This window comes from Hydractinia symbiolongicarpus, chromosome 5 (genome assembly GCF_029227915.1).
Source record: "Hydractinia symbiolongicarpus strain clone_291-10 chromosome 5, HSymV2.1, whole genome shotgun sequence".
Classification (NCBI taxonomy): domain Eukaryota; kingdom Metazoa; phylum Cnidaria; class Hydrozoa; order Anthoathecata; family Hydractiniidae; genus Hydractinia; species Hydractinia symbiolongicarpus.
In genome coordinates, this window is record NC_079879.1 from 23,792,686 (window position 1) to 23,808,499 (window position 15,814).

The 15,814-nt window shown below is 33.8% G+C and overlaps 3 protein-coding genes across 7 annotated transcripts in view; 2 read left to right on the forward strand and 1 right to left on the reverse strand.

The window, feature by feature from the left end:
* Window positions 1-15,814, reverse strand: part of LOC130645525 (focadhesin-like) — a 36,595-nt gene that overhangs the window by 4,665 nt on the left and 16,116 nt on the right. For all 4 annotated transcript variants that reach the window (XM_057451536.1, XM_057451538.1, XM_057451537.1 and 1 more), the window contains 7 exons: window positions 12,173-12,301; window positions 11,998-12,048; window positions 10,367-10,450; window positions 3,604-3,742; window positions 3,211-3,381; window positions 2,900-3,114; window positions 68-421 (listed from right to left, as the gene is read on the reverse strand). In XM_057451536.1, coding sequence (XP_057307519.1) covers window positions 68-421; window positions 2,900-3,114; window positions 3,211-3,381; window positions 3,604-3,742; window positions 10,367-10,450; window positions 11,998-12,048; window positions 12,173-12,301 — 1,143 coding nt within the window. The remainder of the gene's footprint in view (window positions 1-67; window positions 422-2,899; window positions 3,115-3,210; window positions 3,382-3,603; window positions 3,743-10,366; window positions 10,451-11,997; window positions 12,049-12,172; window positions 12,302-15,814) is intronic.
* On the forward strand, window positions 803-8,732 carry LOC130645527 (histamine H2 receptor-like). Of its 2 annotated transcripts, XM_057451542.1 has the most exons (3): window positions 803-1,064; window positions 6,595-6,648; window positions 7,265-8,732. In XM_057451542.1, the coding sequence occupies exon 3, from the start codon at window positions 7,267-7,269 to the stop codon at window positions 8,392-8,394; it is 1,128 nt and encodes a 375-aa protein (XP_057307525.1). In that variant the 5' UTR covers window positions 803-1,064; window positions 6,595-6,648; window positions 7,265-7,266; the 3' UTR covers window positions 8,395-8,732. The 2 variants fall into 2 exon arrangements, with proteins under 2 accessions (XP_057307525.1, XP_057307526.1); XM_057451543.1 differs by lacking the exons at window positions 803-1,064; window positions 6,595-6,648 and adding an exon at window positions 6,890-7,166.
* Window positions 13,725-15,684, forward strand: LOC130645528 (uncharacterized). The gene is made up of 3 exons (XM_057451544.1): window positions 13,725-14,039; window positions 14,741-15,051; window positions 15,143-15,684. Exons 1-3 carry the CDS (start codon window positions 13,910-13,912, stop codon window positions 15,401-15,403), a joined length of 702 nt encoding a protein of 233 aa, XP_057307527.1. The 5' UTR covers window positions 13,725-13,909; the 3' UTR covers window positions 15,404-15,684.

Here is a 15,814-nt window from a genome sequence, read left to right on the forward strand (position 1 = left end):
GCTATTCGATCCTAATGAACATTTTACAAATGAGAGACACGTAAAAGAAACTTAGAGACAAGTCTACCTGTTGACACCATTGGAAAGGTTTGCTTGCTGGCTTGTAGTTTCCATCGAACACAACCATGACAGTATCAGCTACCTTCAGTAACCAACTACGAACAGAGATATACTGATCCGGTGTGCGCATTCTATCTTCTTTGCTTTCGTTCTCCTCGAAGCTCGATATCGCGTTTGCAAGTCCAACTAAAGCCAAAATTGAATTGCCTTGGGTTTTCGGACTTCCTTTGGAAGCCTTTCGCAATTGATTTGTGATTTGGTCACGTGACCAAAATTTGATCGATGTGAGATGATCATTGTGTAATTCTTCATCAGTTACCAAGCCCCTTTCTTTTTGTAATTCTAAATCAGCTCTGCGACCCTGAAAAAAAAAAATAATCAAATTTAGGGCATATTAATTCTTATAAAACTAAAGATTAACGAAATTAATTGAAGATTAACAAAGGAATCCTTGAGAAAAAGTAAGTAAGTTGAAAATTATTGTTTGTAAGGAGATTTTGAATTTATTCCAGTGCTAAATTTATATAAAGTTGTAGGAATGTCCACGGTTCGCTCTGGTACTAAAGATCGAACAAAATTTCCATCGTAGCTATATATATTGTTTAAATTAATATGTCTTTTTGCGACATATGTTTTCTTGCGTTTGATATAAACTAAGGCGAAAAGAGTAATTCCATAAAAATGTGATATTTACGAAAAAATTTAATCTGCTCTCTATCTGAACAAAATAAGAAAACTCACGCTTCAATAAAAGTGATAGCTGATATGTTTACTTTATTTATTTAGTGCGATGTGATGTTATCAAAATTTTTGTTTGCTTTTCAGTTCTGTTTCATTTATTCCTCTAATTTTAACTTGTATTTTTGTGAAAACATAATCTATGACCCAATGGAGGGAAATAGTAAACTCTATTTTTTTAACACGCAACACGACATCGCGAAGACGTTACAGTTGCTACTGCAAAGTAAATAACTCGACGTAAACGATTTCATTCTTCAGTTTTGGTAAGCAAGCCTTTTTTATTCTGGTCCGTAGAATTATTTTTAAAATACTCCGCAATCAGACTAAGAGTCACCAAATGGAAGATTTAGGCCGTCATAGCATCAATAAAATAACAAAAAATTATAAAAAGAAAAAGAAAGAAGAAGAGAAAAGAAAGAAAAGCAACCTGGGGAAGGAAAAAAGGTTGTTCAAATCCAAATAAAGTATCTAAAATTATTTTAAATTTATTAAGAATGATTATTTTACTGATTTATTTCTCTGCTAAAAGATCTATTTCCATATCCCTTTTGTTCTGCGAAATATACATACCAAAAATACCGAATAATATGAAAACGAGATTAGTTATGAGAAAATTTTTAGTTTGCAGCAAAGTATAGTTCATGTTTTTTATTTGTACTATTTGCAAAGTACTTTGTCATGCAATCTAATTATTTATCTTTCGTAATATGGTATAATAGCCTGCCAGCCAATGGGCTACGACTTGTTTTTTATTCTTGATGGTAGATGAGCTAGGTGAACTAGATAGGTAGCTATAAATATGATAATACGAGTAGCTGGCTTATTTAGTGGCGAACTTAAAATTGTTTATCAAAAAGGGTGATGTTGCTGGCATCATGTTTTGTGTTTCCAGTTATTGAGTTTATTTTATTTTTCAAGTATCTGTAAAAATAACATTCTAGGTTGAACTATTTTGTAAGGGATGTCTTACCTATTTATTTTTTGAAGTGAGATGAGAAGGTTAGTTTTAACAGTATTTAAAGCTCATTAATCACACATTTATGATTTAAGAAAAAGCATACTAATTCGACTTTTATATCGTGGTGGGGCAAGTTGACTTTAAACCTTTTGTTCTCAGTATTACAGTGGTAGATAAACAAACAAGCAAACAAACGAACAAAAGCCAGATCTCATTTTATAGATTTTTGAATTAATGAAAAACCGCATCGAACTGCCTCTCAGTTTCATTAAATCAAAAAGGTACAGTTATCTTGTACAAGAATATAATTTTTTTTACAATTGTGTACAAGATATTGTAGTAGTGCAATTACCTTCAATGAGTATAAATGAGAAAAACGTGACACGTGTTTTTGATTCAAACAATTGTCTCTTGTCAGTGTTCAGACGTAGAAGTAATTAGCCGCGTCTTTTAACCGCATCAATTAAAGTGTTCGAGAAAGAGGAAAATTTAGATTGGAATGCTTTGTTTTTAGCTGCAGCAAATACTTATTGGAGAATTTGCCTTTAAAAACATTGAACACGTTTTATATGAAAATGTTACAAAAGGTATATGTATAAAATACATCTATATTAAGAAAACAAAAAACATTGATCCTTGTAACCGGAAAATTGTTGAAAAAATGAAAAAATGTTAAACAAAAACTACATAATTGAACCTCTTTTATTAATTTGGCCCCGTTTATTAGCTTCACAGTTACATTTTTGTAACAATAACTAAACCAAACCTTGACAGTATCCATGAAGCAGTCCATATGCAAGAGACAAGAGATGTGTGGTCTCCCGCGTTTATTTTTTTGAACATTAGTTACGATTCCTCTTGCGAAAGAGGCTGCTGGTTTCCGATTTCTGTTACATGGCGAAGGGTTGAAACGTTGGTAAGATTTAACCACAATGCAATTTATATTATTTTAATGCGTGATTACTTACACGCTAAAAAGTAGCTTTAAAAGATTTTAACACCGACGGGGTGCATATTATAAACAAAACAATACACTCAATTCGTCCTTCAAACGGTGTTAGAAGAAATGGTAAATCTTGTGGATTTAGAAATTTTTTTTTCACTGGGGAGCAGTGAACACTGGACATACATAGAACGTACCTCTGAGAAAGCATTATACATCTTCTTCATGAAACAACACCAAGATTTTGTTGCGGTAGCAGCATGGTGCCAATCGTTAGGCTGAAGCTTGAAATCTTGCAGGAGGCTATCCAACATTTGCAAGTAACGATCTGGTAGTTGTTTCAATTGTTTCTTAGTCATATTATTTGGATCCATGCCGTATAATTTAGGTTCATAACAATACAACAGACCAGCTATAAGGAGATAGATCAACTTAAACTATGAGTCATTATGCGATACAAACATTTCAAGGGCTTAAATTTAGTAGCTACGAACAATCCGATACATACCCGCTAAACCCGGAAGTATACCCGGTCTTGTGGAACTTTCATACTGCCTTAGTAATACGTCACGTGCGTTATCATGCGATGAAATGGGTCTCGTGTTTACACGACGTCCCACGCCCCTTGGTAAGGCGTCAATGTCTGATTGCAAAGCAGTTTGCATGAATTTTTGGAAACCTAGATCCAAGTCATATATAGCTACAAAAAGAAGTAATGGAGCAGGCAAAAACAGGAAAGGAATAGAAGAAAGATTTTTTCCCACTGCATTTAGCTCAATTTTTAAAAATATATATATATTTTTTGAGGATTTTACTTATTTTAAAATTTCCATTCTCTGTTAGATTAATCAATAGTTTAAAAAAACAAAGAGTTTTCATAGGTGCGATGAAACATTCTCACCTGGTAGAGCACTTGTATTGGTCTCCAGTAACAACGAAATATAACCAAATCCAGGACAAATATCGTTGTCAGCATTGTATTCTTCATCGTCCTTATGTTCTTTCAGCGCTTTCAACTTTTCTCTCGTTATTTCACGCACCTAAGGAGGTTAAATTGAGCAACAAAATAAAAATTTTACTGTTTTTACTAAGGTTGAAGTATATACACAGACAGTTTCGTGGTAACAAGAGTCACTAGTGGCGCACGTCACTCGATAGTTTTTGCGAAGTATCACAGGCCACTTGTTAACTTCATAGTGCCACAAGTCACCCAACTTAGTAGAGCAGGTGGTATCACAAATCTCTTGTTCTTTTTCAATAATTCCTGAACTAAATTCAGTTGGATAGCTACAACCTTTAATGTAATATATACTTTGTCGAAAGTCTTACTTTGTTGATTCAATAAAACAACAGGGATTTTTTGCTCACAATTAATTTTGTAACAACAAGGTAGTTTCACTCTGCTTAATAAAATTGCTAAGTGGTTGTTTTAGATAGACGGGGGTAATGACAGGATGTTTCCTGTGTTTATATTTAAACCGAAGTTGCGATACTAACTACTTAGCCCGATGTCGCGATTAATTTTAAACTTCCACAGGAAATAGAAAAATGCTGCTCGGCTGCGTCTGTTTTTGCTATGACAAGGTAACAACAGGTTGTAAACTTTATTTCAGCAAAAATTGAAGGAAATTATTTCTTGAAAAATATATTACGCCCGAAACGCAATGCGCTTTGTCGATTTACGACATACTGTTTGCCTGTATTAAAGCGCTCTACCCGGATGCGTGGCACAGTTTACGGCTCTTTTTAAGCGCTTAACCTGGCGGTAACGCTGGGTTATTCAATTATGATTATCGACAACGAGTCGCCAACTAGTCTCCATAATAATTGCCAATTTTTTGTCCGTGTTTGCGCAAAATAGTACTACAGTACGGAGACACACGAACTAGGATATAAAGGATTGGCGAACCCGTGGATTTATCCACCCACTGAACATTGACTAGTAATTTTGTCTGTCTGTTCAAAAAAATAGGTTTGTAAGTATTCCTCTGATCTTTCCACACTGTTTTGACAGTAGGGGAGGGATTAAACAAAAAACCACGTTATAACCGCACCTGCAATCATGGTAATAACCCCCGTTCAATTTCATAACTTTATGCAAACAGGATGGCAAGGATGAATGAGATAGCGTTTCGAAAAATATGTACAACGGGCAACCCCTCCCCTCTGTGAAATTCTAGTGTGGTCCTTTTTTGTGGAAAATTAACGCTTTGACTTTATTTTAAATACCAATCAAAACTGCGTAGCCATCAGGTTCCATTTTATCAACCATGTTGGCTTTAACACTGAATAACTAAAATAGATAACAAAACTCTTAGTTTCAATGACATGCTTTTCACATTTAAAGATATAAAAAATAAATTATTTGCACCTGAGAGATTTAAAAAGCTACTTTGCGAAGTATTTACTTCGCATACAATAACCACAAAAACATAATCTAATGTTCTAAACAGAGCGTTATAACAAAATTTCAGTGGTTAATTAACGTTTGGTTTCTTTGAGAAAAAAAAGATCAATTCGATAGTACAAAAACACCACACCAAAACGACATTAATGGGATCAATATTGAATGTAACGTTGTCAACTTAATTTAGTAAAAGTTCTTTTTATTAACAAAGCAGTTAGCAATGATATTCATTAATTATAAAATTAGAAGAATGGGTTGTTTTCAGAGCTTTTCAGATAGAAGATAGCCACACGAAAATGTGACGAATGATCGATAGCGTACTTCTATAACTCTTAAAAAGTCTAATATGTCGAAAGATACCGATGTATATGTTTTTTAGTAACTCAAATTATAAATTTATAAACATAAAAGGGTGAGTAAATAAGTGTAATAATAAAATATATAAAAATAAACCAAAAATAAAAAAATGCCCGACTAGAATAACTTCTACTTCTAAATTCAAAAAATTCCAGCAGCCAACCTAGCAACGATTTTTAATAAATATATTAAAGCAAAAAATAAAATAATAATTATAAAAATAAAAATAAAATTTTCAAGTCTTGTACAGATGATAGGAAAGCGCAGACAGAGCCACATATCTCAAATAGTAAAAAAATGCACAAAACTTTCAGTACCAAAATTTAAAGGGAGAAAAAAATAACAAGATAAAAATCTTGCATCAACAAAAAAAGGAAAAAAAAGCATGTACTATGCAAAATTATTTAGATATCTTATCATTTTACTTTTCTATCTTCAAACAATTTTATTATCATTTTCGTTGCAGGAGAAAAAGATAGCATGACTAGAACGTGCAAACAAAACATTAAATTATACAACGTTTATCTACGTGAAGACATTAAAAAAAAAATAAGCGAGGTTCATTCAAACAAGTCGATGGACTGGCTGACCATCTTTCTGAACACCACCCAGGGGAGAATCAATCTGGGCAATTATTATATGTTTACTCACCCAAAAATGGTCGTATTTTTGTTGGTATGGTAGAACAATTTCCCTTCTTTCGGAAATATCTGGACGTCTATTAAACTGACAATATTACGGTCACGTTCCACAGTCGAGTAAGCGATGACGCTTTCAACAAACTGAGTCCATCATTTTAACAACATCACGTTCTGTGGTTACTCAAAGCATTTACGTTGTATTTTTAGCTCGAAAGAACTTACAAAAATATGTCGAAGAACATGCAATCAGATTAAATTAATTGTCCTTCATTAAAAACAGAAAAATCAAAACATCTGATTAAAAGTTTACAATTATATTCAATAACGCTTCCACTGCTTAGTCTGCCATCTTTATTAAAGGTAGTTTTTGATGCATTGTTCGCTATAAATACACAATTCTATAATGACGGAAAACCGCAATCAATTTACGGAAGTGTGAGGGTATTTTTTTGCTTGCAAATATATATAGTATATAATATTTATTTAGTTAATAAAGAAAACGGATTCCGAACGGAACCAGAAGAGCGTTGATTCCGACAAGGTAACGTATGATTTTACAACGTTTTTTTTCTGTGTTATTCTTTTATAAAGACAATAGCGACTCAGAAATGTCTTTGTCATATTGAATATTTTTCCTTCTCCACTTGTCACTCAAGATAAAACAATTGTTTAAAAATAAATTCTAAAAAGTTTTATCGTATCATATCGTGTGCTGTCGTGGTGACTTCGTTTTGGATCGGTGCACGTATTAACGTGTTACTCACACGAAACAATTTTAAACAAAAAAGCAACACGCGCATTCTAAAGAAAGAAAGGAAGAGGAGCATAGAACAGTTTACAACCCCACGAAATCATAAATATTGAATGAATATATTTGCTATGGAAGAATATAACAAAAACAACATAACAAAAGAAAGGAAAAACAAAAAAAATGGGAAAATATTTCATAAAACATTTTGTCAACAACTTAATGAACGAGAAATAAAAACAGGGAAATAGAAAAAATCTTTCTTTAAAGTAACATTTCACACATGAATAAGATGAAGATGAAATAAACAGGTAAACAAACAAAAAACAACAAACCAACAAACAGTTGTTTTTATTTTAGAGATCGAGGTATACTTTAGCATAGCCTTAATATATATTTTTTTCCATAGAAATGAATCTAAACGCAACACTCACGACGCCATCTCAAATACACACAACAGTTGCACGAAACGCTAGCGTTGTTAAATTCGAGAACGACAGTGTATTATACAATCTGGCATGTGTCGTCATTGCATGCATCATCCTTATTGTGAACGCAACTGTACTACTGCTCATATACAGCAAACCGAAGTTATTACGAAGCCTGTCTAACAAAATCGTACTTAGTTTAGTCGCTTCAGATCTGCTCACTGGCGTTTGTATGGTGCTTCATGCCATTCCAGTCATTGTACCCAATTTCGCCAAACCTAAACACTCGAGTGATTTCTGTTTTCGTGTTGTCGTTGACATAGTGACACTTTGGCTGCAGCTTGTCAGCATGGGGAACTTGTGTCTGATTATAGCTGAACGCTACATTGTACTCATGTACCCGTACTCCAAAGATAAATACATTAGCAAAAACAAAGTGTTGATAATCTTACAACTAATATGGCTGCTCTCGCTGTGTTACCCGTGTATTCAACTATGCTGGGTGTATAAGGTACTAGATGGTAATTTTACTCGCGCAGAAGACAAATCCATAGCAAAAGCAGACTCCACTTTTTCGGCAGTCTCCATTTTTGTTTTCGTATTACTTCCTGTTCTAGTATTATTCTTCGTCTTCCTACGAATGTTTCGGGAAATCAGAAAGTTTCCAAACATCGACGCCATTAAGAAACAGAGAGAAGAGAAAAGAGTGGTGATCATTTTTGGCATCATGTACACGATGTTCGTTCTGTTCGCTTTACCGTACTTTCTTGTACGACTCTTTCTAGACTTGCGTTTAACCAGTTTCCAAACGATGAAACTCGCTACGCAAGTTGGTTACGTTTTAAAGCACTTTCCGCCATTATTAAACCCGTTTATATACGTGCTCAATAAGCCGGACTTTAAACGAGAACTGCACCATAAGAAGGAGACAGTCAGTAGGTACTTAACATCAAAAGCACAGTTCACCAAAACAACATCGTTCGCTTCAAGAAGAGCAAGCAATGAAGCCGTCATAGCCAAACTTCTCACGCAGGAGACCAACAACAACGCCTATAACAAAATCTTACTAAAATTCGAGAAGTCGCACAAATATGGCGCTGTTCAAGTATAAGGCGGCGTCACGCAGAAAAGACGTTAAAGTATTTTTAAACGTACCTGTACATACCTGTAAATAACTTAAAGAGAAATCAAACAATACAAGAATAGTAAACATGTTTTTTTTTTTTTCATCGCTCTGCTATAGGATCTATTCTGGGTTTGAAGATGACGGAGTTTATAAAAATGGAATTTCCATATGCCCTATTGGTGAAAATCAAAACTTTTGAAACAAAAAGGGTCGAGAATGGGTTGGTAGGTTGTAATTCACGAGGGGTATGGGGAGTGAAAAAAACAAAAATGTCAAAACGTCGCAAACCCTATTCTTCCTCCAGTTCTCTTTTTGGCGATAAAAAATAAGCTTCGTTCTGTAAAATACATTATATATTCGTAAATCAAAATGTTGGTTTTTGACGAGGAAACAAAGACAACACAAGAAAAAGTATTTGTTAAAAAATGCTATGTTACTAGCTTTTAAAAAGGTAATTAATACCTCTAAAAAATTAGTCATTTTTGTTGCTTCGACTGGCTTTGTGTACAATAAACTAATATGTTTCTATGCGAAATTTCTAAGGATATAGCTACGCTAGCTTGTTCAAAAGGTTTGAAGTTTATTTTATGAGAAAAGTTAAAAGCAAGGCAAGTCCTTATATCTAATAAATTATTGATATTCAACATGTATAGGGAACTTTTCTTTCATTTCACTTATATTTGAATTCCCAATATGATATTAAGAAAGATTTAAGATGTTGTTTTTGTCCTTAGTGATCATACACTTCTCCGCCGCTTTTAGCTCGATTTTCGTGTAAGTCACTAAAGTCGAAAACCAACAGCCGTTATAAATTGTTTATAAATTGATAAAAGTATAAGAAAAAAATATTATTGTGAAAAATTATAAGATATTGTCATTAGTTTTGCGTCATACAAAAACTATACGCGCAACATGAAACAAGTACAACAAAAAAATTCAACATCCAAAGGTGGTAAATACATATTCAGTAAAATAGCGTGCGTGTTCTGAGGCGAACTTTACAGCAAAGCATTCTTCATTTCGTCCGAAAGCTCACGATTTATATAAAAGTCCAGCCTCACAAAAGCTGTTTGACTGAGTACTTGTAAACACAAGAACTTGAAAGAGGAATGATGTTAACCTAGGATGGTTCTAACCTAGGATAGGGTTAACCTTAGGATATGGTTAACCTAGGATTGCGTTAACCTAGGATAGGGTTAATGTACAATAGTGTTAACCTAGAATAGGGTTAACCTAGGATAGTGTTAACCAAGAATAGGGTTAACCTGAAATGGTTTAAACCTAAAATGGTGTTAACCTAGAATGGTGTTAACCTAGAATGGTGTTAACCTAGGATTGTGTTAACCTAGGGTAGGGTTAACCTAGAATAATGCAAGTTGGACACGACATGTTGACCACGAAATTTTTTTTGCACACGACGACTGCTGTACAAATGCTGCTCAACACTTTTTATGTTAATAGAATCTGATCTGTTCTGTACCTCGTCCATGAATTAGCAATTTGCTACTTTATATGAAGCATTTTTAACTCCCTAGTACTTCTATAAAAGAGGTTGTCAAGCAAATAAAAAGATTTGTCGCGTGCACGGAAAAAGCCAAGCGGTAATGGTGTAGTGGTAGTTTGTTCTACTTCTAATCATAAGGTTGCAGATTCAAATTTCCAATTAGATGCACTGTAAAGGTAGTACTCTCAGCCAATTAGGAGGGACCTAATGATCGCCAATCGGCTCATGTGATAGGAAATTTTGGGCAATGCTGCGGTTACCTCTGATGGTAATGTAACAATGTTACACGAGTTAAATATTGGAGTGGAAGAGAAGAAAACCATTAGGCTAGAATCCCCAAGGACGTAAAATTTTCTTTATCAGCGGTGCAACAAAACTCTAAACACGGTGTTTGAATTGAAAATATTTATTTGTTACTCAATAAAAACGATAAAAAATAGTACCGGAAATTACCTTGGGAGGCAAATACTTGACTTTGATTGAACTTGAAGGAAAACTGGAGAGTGCATCATAAGCAGAGGAGATAACCTGTTCATCCTATAAAAAAATTAAAAAATCTTTTTTTTCTGAACACAAGTAGAATGTTTACGAATAGCGTTTATTTTTGTTAATGAAAATAAAAAGAAAATCGAAATTTGTGCAAAGAATTATGTTTGTTTTCCTGCATAAAAGCAAGTAAAAAATCGATTAAATGCTGTGGTCGCTTATTAAAAAACTACAATTCTTTACGTTGTCATTGAGTCAAAAGTGTACAAAATAGGGAAAAAATAAATCTTTTTTTACACGGAAGAAAGTTCGGAAAAAAACACTTACTGCAAGGGGCTCGAAATTAAATATTACTGCCAAAGAGTAATCGCAATCATTAAGCATTAACCAACAAGGGACAAGTAAACTGTTTAATTTATTGTAAAAGATCATTTTAAAATAAACTTAACATTCTTTAAATACTTTTTGTTCTACCGTCATTCCTCTAATTTAGTGCGACCGAAAAAATAATAATATTCGGCGGGTCGTAGGAATTTTCTTGTTTCTTAAAATTTAATCTCGCACTAAAAATAAGGAGAAAATTTGACTTTGTTGCACTAAAATAGAGGTTAAAAAATAACACCATTAATTGTTTTTTAAATTTTCTTTTTTTTGATTTCCGCCGGCGAAGACGGAATCTTTAATATCGCCTGGGAAGATAGAGAGAGAGACAGATAGATAGAGACAGCCCAGAGCCTGGACGCCTAAAACTTATCCAGGCTAAAGTTTAAATCCTCGTTTTGACAGATTTTTTTCTGAGAACGAGCCTAAAAGGAGTTTTAAGCCAATAAGAATCCTAACAGTGCAACAAATTGTTTTATTATCCAATGAACATTACTTTATTTTAAAGTTTATAATCGAAAGTTTAAGCTCGTGCAGTCTTATAATGCGCCATCTTTGATGTTATATAATTACGTCATTTCCTTCTGTACTACAATTTTGTAAGCACGTAGACTAAAGCTATATTCAGAAGAACTAATTAATTATCAATGAATTTTAATTTAAAGAGGAATTGTTGAGGCTGGATATTTTTGGTGAAAGATAATGTATTATAGCTATAAAATCGTGACAAGTATGTCACGATTTTACATCTTTATTCAGATTATTGCTAATGGCGGAAATCTTTAAGCCGCAGGGCTTCTTGTTTCTTTCTCTCATCACTCATTTCATTCGTCGATTTTCGTTTTACGTTTTACTTAATTATTTCTGTTACAGCTGCTTGTGCCATTTTATTAAGTAAACTTTGATTCGATGTCAAAATTCAATATTCGGCGGGAAGTTGAAATCCAATAACGAAAACACGTCCTATAAATTATCTGGCTCGCACTCTAATTGAGGAAAATCCGACCTTAGTCGCATTAAATTAAAGATAAAACAAACATTAGTGAAAAGAGTGCAGTATTAGAGGAAATAAATTGTGGGACGTATTAAATTAGAAGAATGACGGTAATAACTAACTACCGTTTAATTGGCGGTGGCGTTGATAGGCGGTGGCGTTAATAGGTTGTAGCGTTAGAAGGGAAAGATGGTAACTGAAAACTGGTAGCTTAAAAATGTACCTGTCCGGTTACACGAAACCAAAGATATGTTAGCACCTCCTCCAGAAATTTCTAAAAATAAAGTATCAATACACTAGTACGTTCAATAATTCTACTGTGGAGAAGAGTACGCAGCACTCCTGTGAAGAGATAAAGAAAAAACAATTCAAAACTCCTTCAACATTAGGTACTTTACCTCTTTTGTTTCAGATACACAGAATGGGACAATTTTTAAAAGAGAACACAAAGATTTTAATATGATTGGATGATCTTTTTGTTGGGCTTTCAGTACAACGGCTTTCCATATGGATTGCACATCAATGACCTGAAATAAAGTAAAAATCACCACTTTGCCAAACCACTAACCACATTCAGTATCAAAACTTCCTTTAAAACATATAATGCATATAGTTTGGGCTAAGTGATAAATTCTACAATTTCTTTGAGACGTTTGGTTACTTGAGAGGTAATTTAATTTATGGACCCATTAAACATCGAAGAGAGTCCCAATATGTCCCGAGAATTGCGCAAAAATGTCAATTTTTTCTTTCCAATTTATACCGTTTTGAAGTTCTTTTACGCAGACCACATGATCAGAAAGAAGAAACTAGCAAAAATTGTTTATGCGAGAAAAAAAGTACAAAATTCCGCCTCAAATTAATTTTCGAGAATTTAGCGAATAGCGAGATTCCCAAAAAAAATTCACGGAATTAAATTTTACAACACCGACAAACGCTCGCAAAATTTAAATTAAAATCCCTTTGACCTCCCTGGCAAAAGATTACCAACATTAAATGTAATTTGCCTGTGTAAAATGTTAACGCGTTAGGTCTGTGGTTCGGTCCACAGCACGGGCATGTTTAGTAAGTGCCTTTACCACAGCTACGGGTCAGCCCATGCCATAGGAGGGAAATTGGGTAGGTATTACCGGTGTATACTTAAGGTATACATTCCAAACACAGCACCCAAATTAATAACAGTGTTTCCAACACTGAAGTGGCTATATCCTGTATAAATATTCGGAATAATAATAATAATAGTATCGCATAGTTTGCTGCGGGATCGGATCGAATCGACAGCCAGGAAATACGTATGTTTGTTACGCAGCTCCACATAGAACACAAAGAATAAAAACAACTGCCATTTTAACAAACAAAGCACGGCATACCACCACGCTGTTTCACTCCTTAACAAATAATTAATTTTTTATCAGCGCAGAATGAATAAGAATAATATATATTAATAGAATTAAGCATAACGTAATCATAAATGGCTGCTATAATGTCAATAGAAAGAAAAAAACTTGCGCGAGCATATTTTTCCAGAATATGTTGAGAGGTCGATTTTTGCGAACAGAATAAATACAACAGTAACTTTCCCCTCTAATTTCTACTTATCGTCGTGACTAAGACATTAGGAAGAGAGGGAGTGGATATGATTAGTAGAAAATCCTTCGCCGGTTAAGAATTACTATTAAAAAAGGGAGCAATTTTGAGATTAGGAAAATTCCAAAACACAACAAGAGCCACGAAACTTGTTGTTGTGAACGAAAAATAGGTTTGCGTGATTTCGTGCCAAAAATGTTTTTAGCCAGATAGTGCTTATTAATGATGTATTACTCTGTTTCAATGAATCGTGAATAACGTGGCACTTTTTCGCATATAAAGTAAAAAAACTGAATTGCGTGAATATATAATAAAAGATGTATTGGATTCAGCTTTAGCTAAATACTTTCATTTACAGCCTCAAAAGTCTCATCTAAAAATAATACTTGTTTCACTTAACAAGATCCTTCTTGGAGAAGTAAACCTTTAGAAAGTTTAGAAAGTTAAACCTTGAGTGTTCTATGCAAACAAAAACATTCTAACGGTATAGCAAAACAAGAACTAAAAGAAGAAACATTTAGAGGACGTGTGTTGCAGCGTACTACACAATGGAGTCAGCGCCTACATTACCCAACGAGGAAGAAAAACCAAAGAACCCTAACAGACGCATAGGAGTTTGTGAATCTTTAATTTTGGCAGCAAAAAAACAAACTGAAGAAATTGAGAAAGAAAAGACAGGTATAATTACACAGTCTTAGTGGTGGGCATGTCTTGTGGGGTGGGGATGTATTGTTGGGTGGGGATGTATTGTGGGGTGGAAGTTGCAGAAAAATTTCCTACTACACAAACAAATCTAAACAAGAAATCATATGAGCCTTTTTGCGCTATAATGCAGTCAAATGTAAACCTTAACATTGGAGAACTCTTTGGTATGTCCAAAATGAAATCTAAGCTTAAAGATTTTAGATTCTTATATAGCATAAACAAGTTATAATCCACGGCACAGAGACGTTACAGTCACAGAGATTTTTGAAATAAATGCCATTTTAGATTCACTAAAAGTTCTTTTACACTCTTGCAAACTTTCTTTATTATTTCACGACCTTTCTGATCGACAGTCATAAAAAGTCATAAAAAGTCATGAAAAGAACAGGAGCAGAAAGATAATGCAAACCTATCGCTACAAAAGCAAACTTCTCTACTTAAATGTAACAAGCAACACAAAAAAACCCTAAAAATTCAAAAAAATTAGCACTTTATTAAATAAGTTTTGATCTTTTCACTACTTGTTTGGCAAATTGGCTAAATATTCTGACAAAGCTTGACTAAAAGAACATCCTTCCCAACACCCTGCACAACAACAAAACAAAACGACAAAATAATTTTGTGACGAAAATAATTTTCAAATACATTCTTTAACATTTAATTATTTTATCTAGCACATCAAGAATTTTTAAATTCGCAACCACTGCGAAAATTGAAATGCAAAAAAGACTACGATGAATTTCAAGACACCGTGGCTCTTCAAATGATCTTTCACGAATTCAGTGCAGCAGACCTCTTGAACCCTAGCACGGGCATCGGTGTAGAAGCTTTGTACAAGCTAATGGACGACCTCATGGAAGATGTTGAAAAGGACACTGTGAGGGCATGGATCAACGAATATGACAAGGATTCCAATGGCTTAATAGATATAACTGAGTTTGTCCAGGTTATGTTGGACAAAATCATGCAAGTAACGGACACACAGGTATGCAAATTTTGTGACAAATCCCACTTCTTGCTCTACTTCACAGACGTTCAGAGTGATCAGTATAACTGTTCTAACATTCTTTTTCCAGGAGGAAGTACTAGCAGCTTTTAAGGAATTCGACAAAGATAACACTGGTTTTATCAACTTAACCGAGCTTCTTCGCATCATGTCATTATTAGGTGATCCTCTCTCAGACGAAGAGATGAATTTGTTTATGCTAAAGTCCGACATAGATGGTGACGGTATGGTGAATTACGAAGAATTTGTACGGCTCATGTTCGGGAAAAACGAAAAAGCAAAAAACCCTCACCAAGGAGATAAGAAAAAAAAGAATGTTAAAGGAACCTGACGTCGACGAAAATGATTTGCACGTTATATTTATTTATATTGTTATTTTTCTTGTATAGCAAAAAAATTCGCCTTTGAAGGTAAAGAAAATATGAGTAAGAAAGCTGCATAAAATATGAATGAAATTTTTGACAGATACTTCCCAGCTTTCAAAGACTGACAATCCTGCTCCTAAAAAACCCTCTAAATTCGGTCACAGCAAATGCGGAGCAATCTATGAAACAAGATTTCAATGTGACAATAATATCGATGACTTCAATATAATTAATAAGAAGATTTGTCAGGGTTAATTAATTTTGTTATTAATAAAAATTCAAAAAAGACACCTGAAGATTAGTGAAAAAAGTGTTTCTTTTCACAGTTTTTATAACAAATATTGATGTGAATGTTAATAAAATATATAACACATAAC